Raw genomic sequence first — 18,647 nt, forward strand, 5'->3', positions numbered from 1 at the left:
ATTTTGAGCAGTAGTAGTAGTATTTATCATTATTTTTCGTCCAGCATGTGGATTATCAAATTTGAATGATGACGACGATTGATGAGAAGTGAACAGCTCCCCGCGCTGCGCGCACCACCACAGGACCTTTAAAAGAGACAAAGTGTTGTGTGGAACAGCCAATCACAGTGTGCCATGTTGGGACGCTCTGGCCAATAGACACTCGCCTCTCCACACAGGAGGAAAACTTAGAGAGAGAGAGACTCTGGAAGGGACGGAGGGAGGGAGATGGAGAGAGAGTGGGAGGTAGGAAGAGAACAATGGACCGGCGAGCATCCGCGTCACCGTGACGAGGAAAACACCCCCGAAGTTTCTGAGGAGAGAGAATTCCTCTTCGTTGTGGATGCATGGCATGCACTTCACGAGGAAACCCGAGGGCAGGCCTAGGCTCCCCTCCCTCAGTCCCCTGGCTGCCCCGCCACCACAGGAGCACCACAGCCTGCTCCATCATGCCAGATGCATGCTGCCACACAACAAGCGCCACCACCGCATCGTGCCACATGAAATTGCGAATATCTTCCGTCTTGATCGATTTGTAGAAACCCCCCCCCCCCCACACACACACACACACACACACTGACACACACACACACACATGACACCAGTGACACCACATCGTGGTTGCTCTTGCACGGCGTGAGGGGTGGGGGTGGCACCGTCCGTAGCCTACGTTGACATCACCCAGATGTTAAAATGATTTGTATATTGTAGGCTACTTCCGCTCCGAGGCTTCCCCTTTTTAATAAAAAAAAGCCGATCTACAAGCTCTCACAGAGCGCCGGCGCGGAGGCAACAGGTCAGGCAGTGAGGTGAGTGAGCTTTTAGATCGGGTGGGGGGTAGCCTCGGTCTCTAGGCTTACGGGTGGGGTGGGGTGGGGGGGGAGACGAGACACACACACACACACACACACACACACACACACACATACCGTCATACGACGATGCATAAACCCCATGCTTTGAATGCTTTCTGCATCAGCCGGCTTCTCTCGCGCGCTCTCTCTCTCTCTCTCAGCAAGCAACACACAGTAACAGTTGATCTTGATGACACACGGGGGAGAGAGAGGAATCAGAGGATCATATATCACCACCGCCATCGGCGACACTTATAAACTTCATTTTGTAAAAGTAGGTGAAATCAATGTCGTCGTGCGCCGCCGCTACTGTTGTCGTCGCCTGAGTGACCGATCCGTCTGTCTGTCTCTGTGTGGAGCCGCGTCGGGTTTACAGGAGGGTCGAGGCAGCAGCAGGACTATATTCTACTTTACCAGCAGAAGGAAAGGACAACCACAGTCCACAACATTATTAGTCTAGTAGTCTATGCGATGGGATTTGCTACTTTGGTTTGAAGCTGCAAGAGGCGGACCTCTCTCCAGGCGTGATGTTTGCATACTGTACGTGGAAGTACACACTGACTGTTCTGTCCTAACAACATAAGGATTTAATACGACTCGTGCTATTGCGGGGGAAGAGCCGGATTTCCACGATATCAACATTGGGGATATTCTTTCTTTCTTTTTGCCATTAGCGTCGCTATCCGGCCAGGGTTGAGGGTTTATTTAACCTTCATTACAAGTTCACTTTATAGGACTATCGATTTAACAGAGGACTAGGCTTCCTTTAATTCTATAAAATCTGCTCTCACAGGAGGCATGGAAGGGATCGCTTGACGTTACGTAGTTAAGTCACGTATAAAGGCTCTATGAGGGTACAGAGGCTGTATGAGTTTTTGGTTTTTTAAATTAATTTGGCTTTTGGAGCAACGTTAAACGTCACAATTACATTGCAGCTCTTCAAGCACTTTATGAGTCCCGTTCATCTTTTTATGCTGTAGTAAAATAACAATGACGGCGGCTATTTGGTTTGCTAGGCGGTATGTTGGCTGAGACCGAGGCTATCACACAAAGTATTCTACTGCAGGAATTAAAGTTGTTTGCATTTGAAACTGCCTCCTAGTTGTGACACGACACATTCTGTTAATTGTGCACAAAAGGCAGTTTTGGTGACTGCGTATTGTTTGGCATCCAGCACTCATTTTCTTTCCTTCTGGGATTGCATTTTTTTCATTTCTTTCATTCTTTCTTTTTGCTCTGTTTCCCCCCCAACATTTTTTCCCCCCACGGATACGAATTCTCAGTTTTCTTCAACATGACTTACGTCCACAAGGTAGTGAATATATTGCTACGTGGACTCGTCATCTATGCGGTACTGGGGTTGGTGGTGGAGTGCACAGCCTACTCGAATGATCTGCCGAGACAGTCGACTGATACAAATGTAGCCACTAAAGGTAAGCACTTTGTTGGACATGGACACAATATGATGATGCAATGTACCGGTGCTCGAAGAATGCCGTGGAATTTAGGGATGCACAGTGATGAGATAACAGGCGGGAGGTGGCCGTAGGGGGGGGGGGGGTCGTGCTTCTTCGTAGAGAGTCACCTTTCCCCCCTGGTACATGCTGAGGAATGCCGGTGGCATGACCGGAATGCACGATGCCCTCCCCCCCTGATAGGACAAGAATATATATGTTCTCCACGTCACGTCCTGATGCTAAGGCAACATGTGGATGATGTGGCCAGTTGTGGCCAATGCTGAGTAGGCTGGTGATGTATAGAAGGCACATGCACAGTTGCACAAATACACTGTTGGTTGGGTAGGTAGCAGTTCCTCCTCGCCATGGGTTTATTAAATCAAAGCGCAGTCTGGGCCTATTTATTAACGTCACACTGGCGTGTGTGTGTGTGATCATATTTCATTATGGGAATATCAGACAATGCTTGATATCTCCTCTCAGTAAACGACTTGTATTCTGGGATTTCTGCCACACTGGCTGCCCAACTATACTAATAAGTGCAAGGCTAGCAGTGATGTGCGTCTAAGTATGTGTTAAGGTAAGGTCACTTATCAATCAAAGCTGGCTTAATAGAAACCTAATATTGTGATGGTGGCCAGTGGTGTATGTGTATGACATTCACTTGCAGTCTGCCTGATTGATTCAAATTCAATATGCCTCATTTATACTTGGTCGTGCACCATGTCACACATCTAAAATAGCACATCTGCAAGCTCACAATGCATCGTGATGCAACACGTTGTGACTGAGCTTGTAGATCTGCTATGTAGGCTATAAATTAAGTCTGGAGCGGCTCAGCTGTGTAGGACAGACGTTTCACTGCAAGTGCTTGAGGTCAAAAGCACAACGGTGACAGGCCATGGACAAGGGCAAGACTGCAGGGGCAGCAATATTGAAGTCATCCTATGGTTATAAATGGTAGGAAGAATTCCATGAATTATTAATGAAACAACCAGATGGCATAGTGAATAAGATAAGGAGGTGGTAGAGCCACCGGTCTTGCAATCGCAAGGTCACCAGTTTGACCACAGCTCCTCAATAGTGTCGAATCCCAATTCCCAACGGTATTGTTCATTGCTCACTGATCCTTATAGTTAGAATGGGCTGAATGCTGAGGGGACAAATTCCAGATGCCATTATCAGAAGCTTTTTTAATATGATGTATTCAGAATGAGTACATCATATTTGAAATAGCACCTTTTGATTGACAGGAGATAAAAACATAATTGTCCAGATACATTTTATTGACGACGATAATTGTTCAGAATTTGATTTGTGCATGTGATGCAATGTACCGGTAGGCTATTTTGCGACTCTATTGTGACTATTAGGCCTGCCATGCTGTATCAACTAGCCTATAGCATTGACATTGCATATTAATTTCTGTGTCCCCAAAGAACAAACTGTGCTTCTTATTATGTCTCCATTGGGATGCATGTGTTTCCGGTCATACATTCTGGTTGGAGTAGCTGTAGCTTATCATTTTGTGGTGTGTTGTGTCAGTGTGTTGGGGGGGCCACCAATGACTCAAGACCAAGGCCCCCCACTCTCCTAAATCTGACCCTGATGATATAGTGCAGTGGTTCTCAACCAGTGGTCCGAGGACCACCAGTGGTTCGTGGGGCATTCCAGATGGTCCCCAGCTAAATGATGGAGAGTTGGTAACCAAAATGGTGCCTATTAGATCTTTATCTCTTGAGAGTGTAACAAGAAACCAAAAATCATTTGGTTTAAGTTTATGCTATCAAGAGTTGTTGAACTTATTGTTAAACGTATGCATTTCTTAATTTGCAAGAAGTCTACAGTACACAATTAGACCATGTAGTGTAGAAGAATTATTATTTTGATTAACATTTGCGTCTGTTATCTCTCCCATGGTACCACATCAATACACCTTGGAATTGTGGACAACATTTTAAGTCTTGGGTCTGAGATGATGGTCCGTGGCTCAAATGCTGAATAAATAATGGACCTTGATATGAAAAGGGTTGAAAGTAAGTTGGGTATGTCAGGAAAACTTCCAGTGTACAATTTAAATCTAAGAAAAATAAGGGTGATAAGTAAAATATATATTTTTCTTTTTGCAAATTTGGCTGCCTTTTGCTCTAGTGACATGATGATGATAGAATGTTGTCATTGTATGGCAATTATATTGTCAGAACCTTTTTTCTTTTACAGCAGAAGCTATATGCACTGTCTTAATTACAATCATCAACTGTGAATATGAGACTGACTATTAAAAAGTACAGTCAGTGTCAACACGCCTTCAAAGAGTATATTAACAGCATATAATGAGTAAACAATGAATGTATGACTATGGAACTATGCATGCATGACACATTCACATTTGACCAGGGATTTAAAGGCAGAAGTATGCTTGCCCACATGGGCTTAGAAGAGCAAAGTTTTGCCAGATGTTTTACCCCCCAATAGTCATTGAAGTATATCAGGTGATAACCCACACAGAGCAGTGAACTAATACACTGTCGGTGGACATGACCGAATAACCCATTTCCCAGCAGGCTCTCTGGAAAGGTCACCTGCCTTTTCATTGAGTCTCAGTAACAGAGTGAGAGGAAGAGAGAGCGTGTGTGTGTGTGTGTGTGCGTGTGCGTGTGCGTGTGCGTGCGCGTGCGCGTGTGCGTGTGCGTGCGTGCACCAGAAAGTTTGTTACTCATGGTCCGTGGAGAGCTTCTTGCTGCAGATTACATAACTATACTGTTTGTTTTATATGAAACATGACTAATTTGGTTTAAGTTGGTTTAGCTGTGTGGTCAAGAGGGTGCTACAGACAAGCAATTCACACAAATAGAAGATGGATCTTTCAGGCTTGATCTGTGGTATCGGTCCACCCACTCGTTGTGGAACGTTTATAGACCTGGTTTTGTGTAGGCTAAATGCTCTTACCTACACAGTACACATTGCATAATATATTAGACTGAGGAAGATTTTGAATGCAGGAGAAATTATAAATGTATGGATGAAAATAACCATTCAACCACTTTGAATTGGTGACACATGTAAACTCACAAATGATGTTCAGTTTTGACAATCAGCTGAGCAGCATGATGGAATGCAAAATCCAGTCGGGCAACCTGAACGCAAACTCCACTTGCCAGAACATTTTAATTACTTGACTGTCGGGCAGCCGTTAGTGTCAACCCTGTAAGGGAGTGAAAGTAGCTGTAGCAGTCACTTTTTTTTTAAACAAATTTTATTCAAAGGGTAAGCAGGGACATTGTATGCAATTTTTACAGAGTTTTTATATTTTCTTGTAGCAGTCACTTGAATTACAATGTTAGTCTCGCGTTACCAGACTGTTGCCTCTCGCAAAGTGGAGCCTCCTCCCCATTTCTGTTTCATCTTTACAGTTGCGCAAAAGTCTCCTAATATAAATAGAAATAATCTAAGCATATATAGCTTGCTGCTTAGCAGAAAAGGAAATAAAATAATTAAATGTAAAGATATTAAAAAATATTTCGTATTTCGGGAGGTGTAGTTCCAGACTCAATATAGCATTCAGAGATTGTGGAATAGTTGTCTGGCTACGCCTACGCGAGATTATTACTTCCTCCTGTTTTAATGGTTATTATACTGTATATTTTAGCTCGTTTGGCATTTTAATAAACGCAATCCATCCCCTCTGGCCATAATGATGATCACACAGTTCCATGTGTCCCATGAGGGCAGGAACTCCTGTTTCTGTATCATGAGGTAGCTTGATGTACAAGTACACCCACTGACTGGACATGATGCTATAGTACTGTATGTTGCAGGGACTGACCCCCAATCCAACCATTGATGCTGAGTGCCAAGCAGGGAGGCATATGGGTCCCATTTTTATAGTCTTTGTTATGACCCAGCAGGGGATCAAATCCCAACCTTCCAATCTCAGGGCGGACACTCTAACCACAAAGTCACTGAGCTGGTCAAGGCAATACATTACCTCTTGAACCAAAACTTAAATTATGATGTGCCGGAATGAAATGACTGGATACATGTAATCGCTACTAATCTGGATGATGTAATCAATCAGGTAAATAATCACCCCGAATTGCATTCAGGAATAAATGTAATTAGATTATAGTTAACATTTTCAAAGAAGTTTGTCGTCATCATTGGCAGTTTTCGAGCCTGACCCCTGAGAGGTCAGCTGGACAGTCTTTCTCAACCTTTGGTGTCCCTGTTGTCCTCATCTCAACTTCTGAACCACACACACCCCTTCCCATGCTGCCCCCATCTGCTACTGTAGATGTGAAAGAGAATGGTTATTTGGGCCCGTGGGGTGGGCTCACCGGGGCAGGTCATTGATTATTATAAACGATGCTATTAACACGTGAAAAGAGCATCTGACAAATGACACGGTTTCTCAGCACTGTGAAAGCCCACCGTAGACCACATGTCACAATCAATGGGTCCTGTTGTTTATCCTCGCAATTCTATAACTAGAATTTCTGGCGAATCATTAGTCTCTCCTCGCAATTTTATAACTAGAATTTCTGCCAAATCATTAGTCTATAGCATTGACCTGGAAGAGGCCAGACAAACCAAGTATTACACAGTGGTTCAGGGAATTGTCTTTATGTTTACCTTTGGAAAAGGCAAAAGACAAACAAGAAAAGTTTCAGGAGGTGTGGGGACGTTTTATAAGTTACATAAAGAACAATAATTTGTCACTTTTAATGGATGGAGCTGAATAGGAGTAGTGCTGTTGTTTTTTGTTTTGGTTATTGTTTTGCTTTCTTTATACCAGTAATTGTCTTGTAATGTTCATTGTTGTTTTTTGTATGTTTGTATTGTCAGTTGTGTGTAAAAAAGGGAAAAAAATACATTGTTGAAAAAAAATCATTAGTCTAGTGAAGTTTAGACATCCAGTCAGCACGGCGGTGGTTTGTGATATTCTTTGTAGCAAATTAAAATATTAATTCTCCTCAAAGCCACCCTACAAATATGCATTTTAATCCTAACAAACATGTTCTGCCATCACTGTATGCGAAGTGCATATTAATCGCAGCACACGTATATCTGTTTTTTGCATTTATATAATCTGCCTTCTGCCCTCACTATTATGCAACTCTAGTTGGCAGGCTGCAGCCTATTCATGAATTACCGGTAAGTTTGCTACGTGGACATTTATGTCATCATTATCATTAGTTATTGTAGAAATACACATTGAATGTGTTCTGATGGTTAACATCTTCCATTAGATGCATAGTTTGTTGTCTCCCACCTGGCCTGTTTTCCTTCTTTATACTGTAGTGACAAAAATGTCTTATGGCATTAACAGTCACTGTCATTAGCTTGATTGTGCTAAAAGCTTATAGGCCTGAAAAGGCCTCTGGCGATTGGAGATAAGCTAGTGTTGCAGCTCAGCAGTGGTGTAAACATTTGCTTCTCCCCAAGGTGTTTGTTGTGCTCTGTGTTTTTGACACAACGTGGCGACACATTGCGAACCCGTAGATCTGCTTAAGACATATTTTGAAAGAAATTTAAAGAAAATAATTAATATTACATTTCCACCTATAGTGACATTAGGGTCGCTAGGGTTAAAAAGATTGGATTATGGTGATATTATTTTTACAGATTCATACTTTTAGACACTATAATAGTGTATATTATGATGCAGTGCTTTATCTGTCACACATCATTGTGTATTGTCAGTCAGTTGTATCAGTCATCTTTGGCCAAGAAGACACATGCCATGTGTTTTGGCATGTCTTTGTATACATTAAAATATCCTGGTGCAGTTACCAACCTACATTATCACATTACACTTTCATGATCTATGTGGACATTTGGACAATAGTTTTGAAATTATTTCTCATATAATATCCCCACTGTGATAACTGAATGTGGTGCACCATTTTATTGCAATGTAGGCTACTACAAGTCTTTTTGTACATTCCAAGAAAATTGTGTACCATTCTCAAAGATTCTCAAATTGGAAATTGGACAGCTGTTTGCCAAAGAGTGCTCATGTTTTTAAATTATTTCTAGTTGTTGTTTATTTGTATTTTGGTTTTTATTTGTGTATTTTTTGTTTTAATGTTTCTGCCTTATTGGCCATGCATGGTCCACTTGAAAAACGGATGGAAAACTCAATGTGTTTTAAATACAGGATAAATAAGATACAGGATAAGTAAGAAAGAAATTAAATAAAGACAAGTGGTTAAGTGCTGCAGGGAGCACAACAATTTATGTTCTGAGATACTTCCTGTGCTCTTGGCCTCTGTTCTGTCAACCAAACCCGCATACACACAAGAAACAAGCCAGGCTGTTTTTCACAGGCTTTTGGGCTTCAGAGTGAGTTTTGGGTTGTCTCTGGGGTGATTGTGTGAGTGTGGACCAAATGTCTTGGTTCTGTGTTGTCCAATTTAACGATTCAAGAAACAAACGCGTTCCCACTAAGAGTAGGACAGGCTGTTCCGAAGGGATCTTCTAGTGTAATAAAACCTAATCAAAACACTGAACTGGTGCGGTGTTATGCCAAAGCACTTCAATCTGAATCAAAACTCCGCTGCCAGAGAGAAAGGAACCCACCGTTTCAACTCTAAAAGGCTTAGGCTGTTCACTACAGGCACTATAATAGGAGTGCACCGTGCACGGTAATTGATTTCAATGAAATAATAATATTTTCATAGGGGGGGAGGTTGTGCTTCTCAATTACCTGGCTGATGGGCAAGAATTAAATTAATCCAATGAGCAAGCAGCACAGCACAGCTCTATTAGCTCAATGGTAAAAAAGAAAAGAAAAAACAGGTTCAAATCCGGGGCAGAAGAGGAAAGTTTCATAGTGCTGCTTTAACCAATGAATGGAATGAATCACTAAGAAAATGATCAATAGCAGCCCTACAGAATAGATCAAGCACTATAACTTTAACTGGTCCTCATTAGTTGTGGTGTGGACTCTGCCATCTTTTTTTAAACAATATATTTACATTTATAGTTATCATGCTTATTGTGTAAAAGCATCCACAAACAATTGCACCGCATTTGATTACTAAATTAATTAAGCAAATGTGGGTGCAAAGTCAAACCTGCCTGGCGTGCACCAACATCTCTTATTCTGTCTGTAACCAAGTGGAAAGTTAGTGGCAAAGTGAATTTAAGGTTGTTTAATCAGACTTTTCTGTTTGGATGTATGGGCTGTCAAGGGCAGAAAGTAGTTTTTTGCCACTCCGTAGGCATTCCTGCATAACTTCTGGTGATGATGATGATGCCACGACTCGAGTATACCCACTATTGTGACCTTGACCGTTGACCTTTTCTCTTCTGGGCAGCCTACTGTTCATTCCTTTTAGTATGATGAAGATCTGCCCATTAAAACACAGACAGCAGCCGCATTTCATTAAAGGCAATACTGTAGCTGTGCCCATGGCTCTGCAAAGGGCTAGCCGTGTGTGTGTGTGTGTGTGTGTGCATGTGCGTGTGCGTGTGTGCCCGACTGATATAGTTTACTCTTATTAAAGTGGAGCTATGTAACCTTTAGTTGAGTATGTTTCTGTATTTCCTAGTTTTAGTCAGTGTTTTACTTTTCTGTTGTGTTCATCCTTTATTTTGTAGTATTTAGTGTCCTGGTTTCCTCTGTAGTTACTGTGACCTGTCTTGTCTCACGTGTAATTATTAGTTTTCCACACCTGTGTCCTAGCCAGTCCCTGTGTTGATTATCAGTTGAATTCACCTGTGTCCTTGTGTATTTATACCCCCCTGATCCCAGTGATTCCTTGCTATTACATTGTGATGGGGACTGCCCATAAGTCCGACGTCCCGTTAATTCTGACGTATATACGTGGCTGGATAAGACTGAGGTTAGGGTTAACTAACCCTAACAATGTTCGGAACAATGTTACCGATACGGTACGTTGCATGTCTCCTGTCTTGACATTAGTTTTTTAGTTATTCATTGTGGCTTTGTTATTAGTTTTTGAAACACTTTGTACCGACCTTCTCTGCCTCTGCCTCATCCTGCATTTGGGTCCTACATTATATCCTGACTCTAACCGTGACAGAAAGTTACATCTTTCTGTACAGCTTTAACCATGAGTTAATCCTGACCCATATTCAATTAAATTCATTCAAGCATTCTCTTAGTTTTTGGATTCCTTATTTACCGTGAAGGAATGCGAACAATCAAAAATTCTCCACAAATTCAAGACTTCCCTGGGTGAATATTGTGATCGATGGAGGGGGAAAAAAGTAGTTTTGGGGTTGTTTAGTGTCCTTTAAATCAACCATTTCCCGTCTAGAATAAGACGTTGGTGTTGTCCTCCTCACCTGCTTGTTCAGTTTGTCTGGTCTCTGGTAGACAGCTGCTGCACATCTCAAACAGGGGGCTTTGGGGCTGTGATCCATCCTAATAGGGCCCATCCGAATGCACAACAACAGTGCTGGAGCCCGTCGGGGTATTTATAAAGCCACTGGTATTTTCCGGTACGGTCCTCGTCTTCAATGTCGGAACCTTTGGTCGGTGGAATCCGAGATAAAGCAGGCTGACGCCGCCACCGCCGCTGACCTGCTGATGACATGGATGTGGGCTTAAGTTGGGATGTTCAATATAACCAGGTTTCAACAGGCCAGACACCAGACACAACCTTTTAGCAAGGCTCACCTGAAAAACAATATAGGGCTTTATTTAATGTCTTAACATAAACCCTATCCCTATGCTGGGCATGTCATATGAGGCAAACATTTCACAAAAATAGGTGAACATTCATTGAAAATGGCTGATTTATAAGGGATTTGGTGTAGAGGGGGAAAAAAGAGTGTAAGGTTAGTGTAGTGTAGTACAGGAGACCCTGTGACCAGAGACGAAAAGTTCTTATAATTGTCATGGCCCCCCACCCATGCCTGAACTGCGAAAACGTAAACAGTCCAGACAGTGAGGACAAAAGAGGTGTTACAAATTCTGTCACTGGTGGTTACCATTAACCTGCATGGGATTGGATAAACATGCAGGCTGTCTGAGGCATAAAGCATAATCACTGACCCAATTCATGCTTTGTACACTATAGGTTGCGTGCTTCGCGTGTATCACATGTGCTTCATCAACACCCATTAAAAGCATTCAGGGTTTGGGAGTGGGAATTATACAGCAGTGTTTGGTTGCCCGATGGCAAGTGTTACTTCAGCATTCTTCTTGTTATCTCTTGAGCACACCGAAACATATTCCAAATCAACTGTAAATTGGTTTTTAGAAATAATGACGTAAAATTGAATACTATAATTATTAATCATCTTAGTTTGTCTAAGAAATCTTTTCAGGCCTCCGGTCTGAAAAGATTGTTCATTTGTCCTAGGCCTGGAGGACTCCGATTCACTGTGTACTGTGTGTGTGTGTGTGTGTGTGTGTGTGTGTGTGTGTGTGTGTGTGTGTGTGTGTGTGTGTGTGGTTTTTCTCATGGTGAATAATCTGAAGACTCACCTCTTCACTTGCTCTATCCTTGACAACCTTGCAGGGTTATGCAAAGGCAAACATGTAGATGACATGTTTTATAGCAGATGCCAAGTTCATTTGCAGACCTTGCATCCCATAGTGTGTATAGTTTAAATGTACATATTATTGTTTTTTCCTCCTATGTCCAGCTTTGAGGGCTGGTGTAAACACAAACATTGAATGCCATTGACATTGCATGGCCATTTTTGAGTGTTTGTGTATTGCTCTGCATTAAGAGCGTCTGCTAAATGCCTAAATTGTAATATAACAACAATGAACAATGAACATAACTCACTTCGATAGCACAGTCTATATTCCATATGGTTTGTAGTATGTACTCTCATAATGAATTCATCATCACTTGACATCACATAAACATCAATTGACCTAAACCAAAAGTTTAGGCGATTGGCTGCATTGACTTGTAACTCGTGAGCTTAGGTATATCAGCTATTTTAGCAATTTACTTTTTATTTATTTTTTATATACGGTTAATGACTCATCACTCACAGGAGTCTGAGTAATTGAGGCCACCTCTACCGGATAATGACTCATCACTCATGCAGAAAGCACCTCCGTAGGAGTCGGAGTCATTAATTTGAGGCCACCTCTCTACCGGTTTTCCTGTTCATTTTAAATCCACACTCTTTTGGAACTTTTGCTTTACCAGCCCAGTGGCCGCTGGCCCGAGGTGTCCACTGTCCACCCTGAAACTGGGTTCAACCCTAAGCCAAATACTAAAATTGGTACCCTTTACCAATGCTCTCTCTGATTGGCACTGGCTATCAATTGGTGGATTGGGGGTATATACAGGTAGGTCCCTGTGACATAGAAGCATAATGTCATTATGTTCTGGGGTTTCGCTTGTACATCAAGCTGCCTCAAAGTGCCTCATACTACAGAAACATGTGGTCATGGACCACATGGCCCCGGGAACCGTTGGTACCCATGAAGGCTACTTATATGATTTAGTAGTTTACAGTGTTAATCCTTTTCTCAGAAACACTGCAGGCTATTGTCACTATCAGCTTTTGATTTTTTTCAACACTACATGTTTATGACAAATGTGTGTGTCAATGGAGCCAGTTTGCTCCCTCTCTCCGCCACCTATCACTGTGCACATTTTCTTACACTTAAGACCTATTTGGTAAATGGGACTGCATTTATAGCGCTTTTATCCAAAGCGCTGTGCATTACAATGTATTCACATTCACCCATTCACACACCGATGGTGGAGGAGGAAACCATGCAAGTGCTCATCGGGAGCAGTTACTGTTTCAGTGCCTTGCTCAAGGACACTTCTCAGCATTTGCATGAGCAGGCACATGTTTAGGGGTGGGACGATTCTCTTACCTCCCAATTCGATACGATATTGATAGGGTGCCGATTAGATTTATATGGCGATTCTTAAATGTATTATTTGTTATTTATTATAGAACATTTTAAACCAATTTTAAACGATATAGACCTTGACAAGTTCAATCATACACGACAATGCAGCCAGATAACGTCAGTCAGTCTTTCTCACATGAAACAATAAATAAATCAAAAATTGATTCGGAACCTTGCGATTTGATTTTAATATCGTGGCATTCAAAATTGTGATTTATCCATGAATCGATTATTTTTTACCCATCCCTACACATGCTTTTTAGGGCATAGGCAGCTCCCGGCAGGATCCAGCTGCTGGACATGAGACTAATTAATTAGAGCGACAGAGAGAGAGAGAGAGGAGTGTGTGTGTACGTGTGTGGTGTGTGCGTGAATTTAACAAAGGTGCAGACGATCAGAAATCAGCAGAGAGTGAGTGATGTTTGCGCTACTGTATGCCGAATTGAAGTGGACGTCAGTGGAAATGCAAAGTTCTACCATGGTATGTTTGAAGTAGGATTTAAAGATAGATATTGGATGTAAGTAGCAGTCCCCTCTGATTTCAGGGACTTTCCATTGGCATGAGGCACGTGATTTGGCGGTCTGTGAGGGGGGGGGGGGGGGGGGACGACCTGCAGTGTGGATTTCTTTGGTATGCCCTCATCTCTTTCTCCACCTCAGTTCACGTCCTCAGTCCATGCTCATCACCACACTCGATTAATAGCGAACAACCAAAGGCATAGTGTGCAGAGATGAATCCAAGCATGCGCAATGGGCTATATGCAGCCAACACTTCCGCGTTCAGCTTCCTTGGTCTCAACTGCACATGTTTCTTTCCTTCCATGGAGCAACATGGCGTCGCCCGCACGGCCTTCGCGTCTCGTCCTCTTTAGACAGTCCTTGACAGCGGCCAAGGAGACACTTTTCCCAGGCCTCTCTGAGGAATTGTGGGTAAGATAGGCTTTGCTGAGCTCATTGCTAATCCACCTTAGTGCTGCTAACGAGGGTGTGTGTCCGGACAAACAGGTGCCTAGCCTTCATCTCTGTCCAAAATGGACTCGGTTCATATTACATTATACTCAAGGACCTGGTAACGGCAAATGAATGACCTCTATTTTATTATCTATTGTTCTAATTCAAAGAAATACAGGAGTGAAAGGTAGTACATTCACTGTAGGCCTATATGTGAAGGTGTTGGTCAAAAAGTCACTTGGTTCATGTATGCTTCATCAACACCCATTATATGAATTCAGTGATTGTAACTACAGGTAGGCCTATAAAGCAGTGTTTGGAACTATTCGTCGCCTGATGGCAAGTGTTACTTGTTTGTGAGCACACCAAAACGAATTCAGAATTATGCCAAAAAATGATTGAACACTGAATATAATACTGAACTATTCAATACAATAAATCTATATTCTTTGTTTACATGGTCCACCATTGCTGTAAAATAATCGGAGTGATCGGAGGTGATGCAACTCTTTCTATCTCAATGGCTTTTGTCGAGTGTCATGTGACCAAGGCCATGCATGTTGATGTTTTCAGGTTGTTGTCAGATGCAGCTTTAAAGATCAAGGCGTCTATTTCTTGTATGTCCTTGGCATATCATCACATGTCGACATATTCTTGTCAAGTTGGCAAACTGGTTAGCTGTCAGTTTGCGTTTCGATGAAACAAACTAATGTTCAATCACGTTGCGACATCCAATACACTGCAGTAGCTATTTGATTGATGCTTTGTTTAAGTTAGATACTTGAAATAAAATGGGGGTGGGTGATCGAGCTCCATGATTTTCATATTCTTTCTTATTCAGGCTTGCCATGTTTGTTTGGACAAACTGCTTGTAACTGTATTTGTGTTTTTGCCATGTGTAGGTGTTGCCATCTCATCAGTTGAACAGGAAGTCAAACAGGAAGTTATGCTGATTAACAGCTTGGCTGACTCCTGTGTGAGGAATGGTCTAATTCGTACATCATCATGATGTAACGTCTATTTGCTCAGACACTATGACGTAAAATTGTCCATTCATTGTCAATGGGAATTTAATGTTTGTGTAAGACAAAAATCTACACTAATAGGAGGGGCTAGCGCTCCTCAAAAACCACTGAATTTGTTTAATCTGTTGGTATCCCTGGCATGTGCTATTGACTGAACATGACAGAATCTGCTTTCTTGACAATTGTTTTGTGGAAGGATGTTGTTAAAACTTGACCTTAAGATAACGATGTTCTGAATGAGATTCTGGATAGTGTAGATTTAGTAGAATCATGATGCCATTCCACCCAGACCTACTATTTATTGTTTTCCGTAGAGCTGTGGTCTTACGATGACACAATCTCTTCTCCTATATCTTTGTATATTTGACCATGAGTCTTTACTTCTCCCATGAGCTTTATATGTATATTAAACTTCTATATTCGACTCGGTTTACCTCAACATCCTGATCAATGAGAATAACTATTAGGTTCTTAGATGTCATTTCAGAAGGCTGCTTCCTCACTCACATCTATCTAGTATTTTAGGATCTATAGGCCCTGTCAGGCCACAGCATTGAGATCTGATTATGCACAGAGGGTTCTGAAGCCCTGGACGTGTGTGATACACACACACAGCATGATATGTATTTATCATGCTGTGCAGCTGTGTGTCTCAGTAGAACAAGCCATTGCCGTGCACTGCAGTGTGGTACAAAAACGATCTGCCGTTTTGAATGCTTCAAAAGGCCACAGTCCTTACAGATTGTGGGTTTAAACTGATAATTATGCTTGCCATATGGACCCAGCTGCTTGCTTGGTTTTGAACCCGCTCGTGATGAGGTCAGAGAATACAGTGTAATGATAATAAACTTTATTTATAGAGCACTTATCTAAACAAAGTTACAAAGTGCTTTACATAAAAAAAAAAGAACAGAACAAATGCCTGACATGCAGTATGAAATATAAGTATCAAGAGAATCAAACTGTCAACATCTAAATATGGAAAGGCGCTTTGACAAAAGCAAGTAACACTCTCTTAGTAGTGTAAAATGACTTATACTGGATTTCTTGTCCACTAGTCCCTTCCTAACATTTCATCTAGTTTTTATTTGTTGACGAAATTGTCAATATATTTAGTCTTAGTTTTAGTCAACACAGCTTAGTTTTAATTTAGTTTCCATTTAGTTTTCGTCAATGAAAAAAGGTAGTCGCCGAACATTTTTCATCGACAAAATCAACACTGCCTTATCAGCAATCTAAAACTCTCAAGGAAATTAAAGCCTGTGATGGGGAAAACAGATGAGGAAACCTCTCCTACCACAAGGTGTCGAGTTGTGTGAGCTTGTAGAATGTAGATTGACTACATTCACTATTTTTGAGAAACATTTTGAAAGTGAAAGCGGTTAAGTTTGTCTTTTTTTTTAAATATAAATAATGAACAGATGAAGTATTAACAACAAGAGATTGTGACAAAATGACAACCGTATTGAATCCGTTTGGAACCCAGGTTCTTTATTTGGGGTTTTCTGTGTTGTGTCAAATGTGAGTATATGTGTTGCATACAAGGCCGCTCGGTCGCAAGACACATTTCAGTGCGAGCTGACAATATCATATCATATCATAATAGTCCCCTTTCCTGAAAAGTAGCAGTTTTGGACATAGAAGCTTTCCACCTGACACCAACAATATAGTGTCTTTCTGTCTGTATTTCTCTCTTTGGTTTTCTCCCCCATTCTCCTAGCCGCCAAACCCCCCCCCCCCCGCCACACACACACACACACACACACACACACACACACACACACACACACACACACACATAGACACACAGATACAGACCATTAGTTTTATATGCAGAGAAGCATGACAAGAGGGCAAGTAAGCTAATTAAACAAGTGAACCCACCTCCCGAATGTCATGTTTCTGCTTCTACTGAAGCATTCCACAGTTAACCGGGGCTCAAGAAACGTCTCCTTTTCTGGAAGTTTTTTGCATCAGACTATACTTCTCTCCCTCCAGCGCGCTTGCATGCCTTCTAAGATGTGGCCTTAAACTGAGGATTACTGATGCCAGGCTTGGCGTTGTACATGGGCATGGATAGTGTATGTTGCTGGTTCAGCTAGGTTAGGGGAGATTTGTCTTGATTTCATTATGCAGACCAGTACCAGCATCCTCTAATTGGCTTTATTCATTTCATCTCGCAGACCGAATGCATAATGTGAAATATTCCCTAGAAATTAAGGTTTGCGTTAGAAGTGGCAAAGGGTCAAGGAACAGTGCTAAAGTCTGGTGAAGCCCAATGCACAGGTGTGTGTGTGTGTGTGTGTGTGTGTGTGTGCACTCACTCACACATGGATAATTGATTGAGCTTAGTGTTTTACATCAGCAATGTGACCCTCCGTCGATGTATGGGTGGCGCTTGAGAAATGTGGCGTATGCTTGTGCATATACTATAAGTGTTGAGTCCTGTCTGGGAGAAGGGGCTGTGTGTGTGTGTGTTTAATACATGAATACATTCCTTCTCATATGCGTGGATTCGCCAGCGCTGTCACTGCATCTCCCGCTGCCGTTGTATTTTGTTCATTGCTGATTGTGTTGTAACCCTATATGCCTGAGACACATTGTCCTGCCATGCCCCCAGAGCATCCTGGGTCCAGAGGGAACCCATCTGTCTTCAGAGCAGCAGATCATACTAGCTGAAATTTAGACACACGTCAAGTGAGAAATGTTGGCCGGTGCTCAAAGATAACGAAACTGCAAAGCCAGTTGAATAGGTATTATCTCTGTGTTTAGACGATGGAGCGACGATGAGATAGTCCCATTATTACTTGATTTGTGAGGGGAAGTGAGCTGTAGAGAGCTCTGCCGTCGCCAGGAGAATTCCTTTCCTCACAGGGATATACAGTACATACAGTACAACGTTGCACCTGCATGTGTTCAGTCATTGTCATACTTTAAATGCTGCTTTTCATGTCAAGGACCCCGAAATAGATATATTATATTAGTCTGCAGACCCTCATTAGAAAAGATTTTGTGCCAGGGACCCCAATTATCTTTTTATTTTTGTTGTTAGATTGTTGTACAGAATTCTACAACTCTGTACTGTCACACAACTCTGTGAAAACCTCAGTGAATAAAGCGTTAAACTGAATTGGGGCAGTCATTTTAATTTAGACTGAAAAGAATAAGAAAGGAGATCAACATAACAAAGTTGTTTGTACTGCTGTGTTCTGACGTCTGTCTTTACATCCATGCAAAGACGTTGCGGGAAATGATTCAAGCCACACACACACACACATTCAGGTTTGTGTGTATGTGTCAGTCTGTCAGGCTGTCTATGTAAATCACAAGTGAGGTTTTGTGCCTGATTACGTGAAATAATGGTGAAATTAAACTGTTCCTCCTTTCGCTGGGCACCCTGGAGTCCCCTTAAGGACCCCTGTGGGTCCCATGACCCCTATTCTAAGAGCCACTG

General features: G+C 42.0%; 1 protein-coding gene across 4 annotated transcripts in view; it reads left to right on the plus strand.

Annotated features, from left to right (window-relative positions):
- Positions 1-1,027: 1,027 nt before the first annotated feature.
- The window catches only part of stim2b (stromal interaction molecule 2b), a 57,496-nt gene continuing 39,876 nt past the window's right edge, over positions 1,028-18,647 (plus strand). For 2 of the 4 annotated variants that reach the window (XM_080792771.1, XM_080792774.1), the window contains exons 1-2: positions 1,028-1,433; positions 2,177-2,326. In XM_080792771.1, the coding sequence (XP_080648897.1) occupies positions 1,421-1,433; positions 2,177-2,326 (163 nt within the window). In that variant the 5' untranslated portion in view covers positions 1,028-1,420. Of the gene's footprint in view, positions 2,327-18,647 lie in introns of all 4 variants that reach the window. The other 2 variants (XM_080792773.1, XM_080792772.1) reach the window with 2 other exon arrangements.

The sequence above is a fragment of the Protomyctophum bolini genome (genome assembly GCF_963924005.1).
Source record: "Protomyctophum bolini genome assembly, chromosome: 20".
Taxonomy (NCBI): domain Eukaryota; kingdom Metazoa; phylum Chordata; class Actinopteri; order Myctophiformes; family Myctophidae; genus Protomyctophum; species Protomyctophum bolini.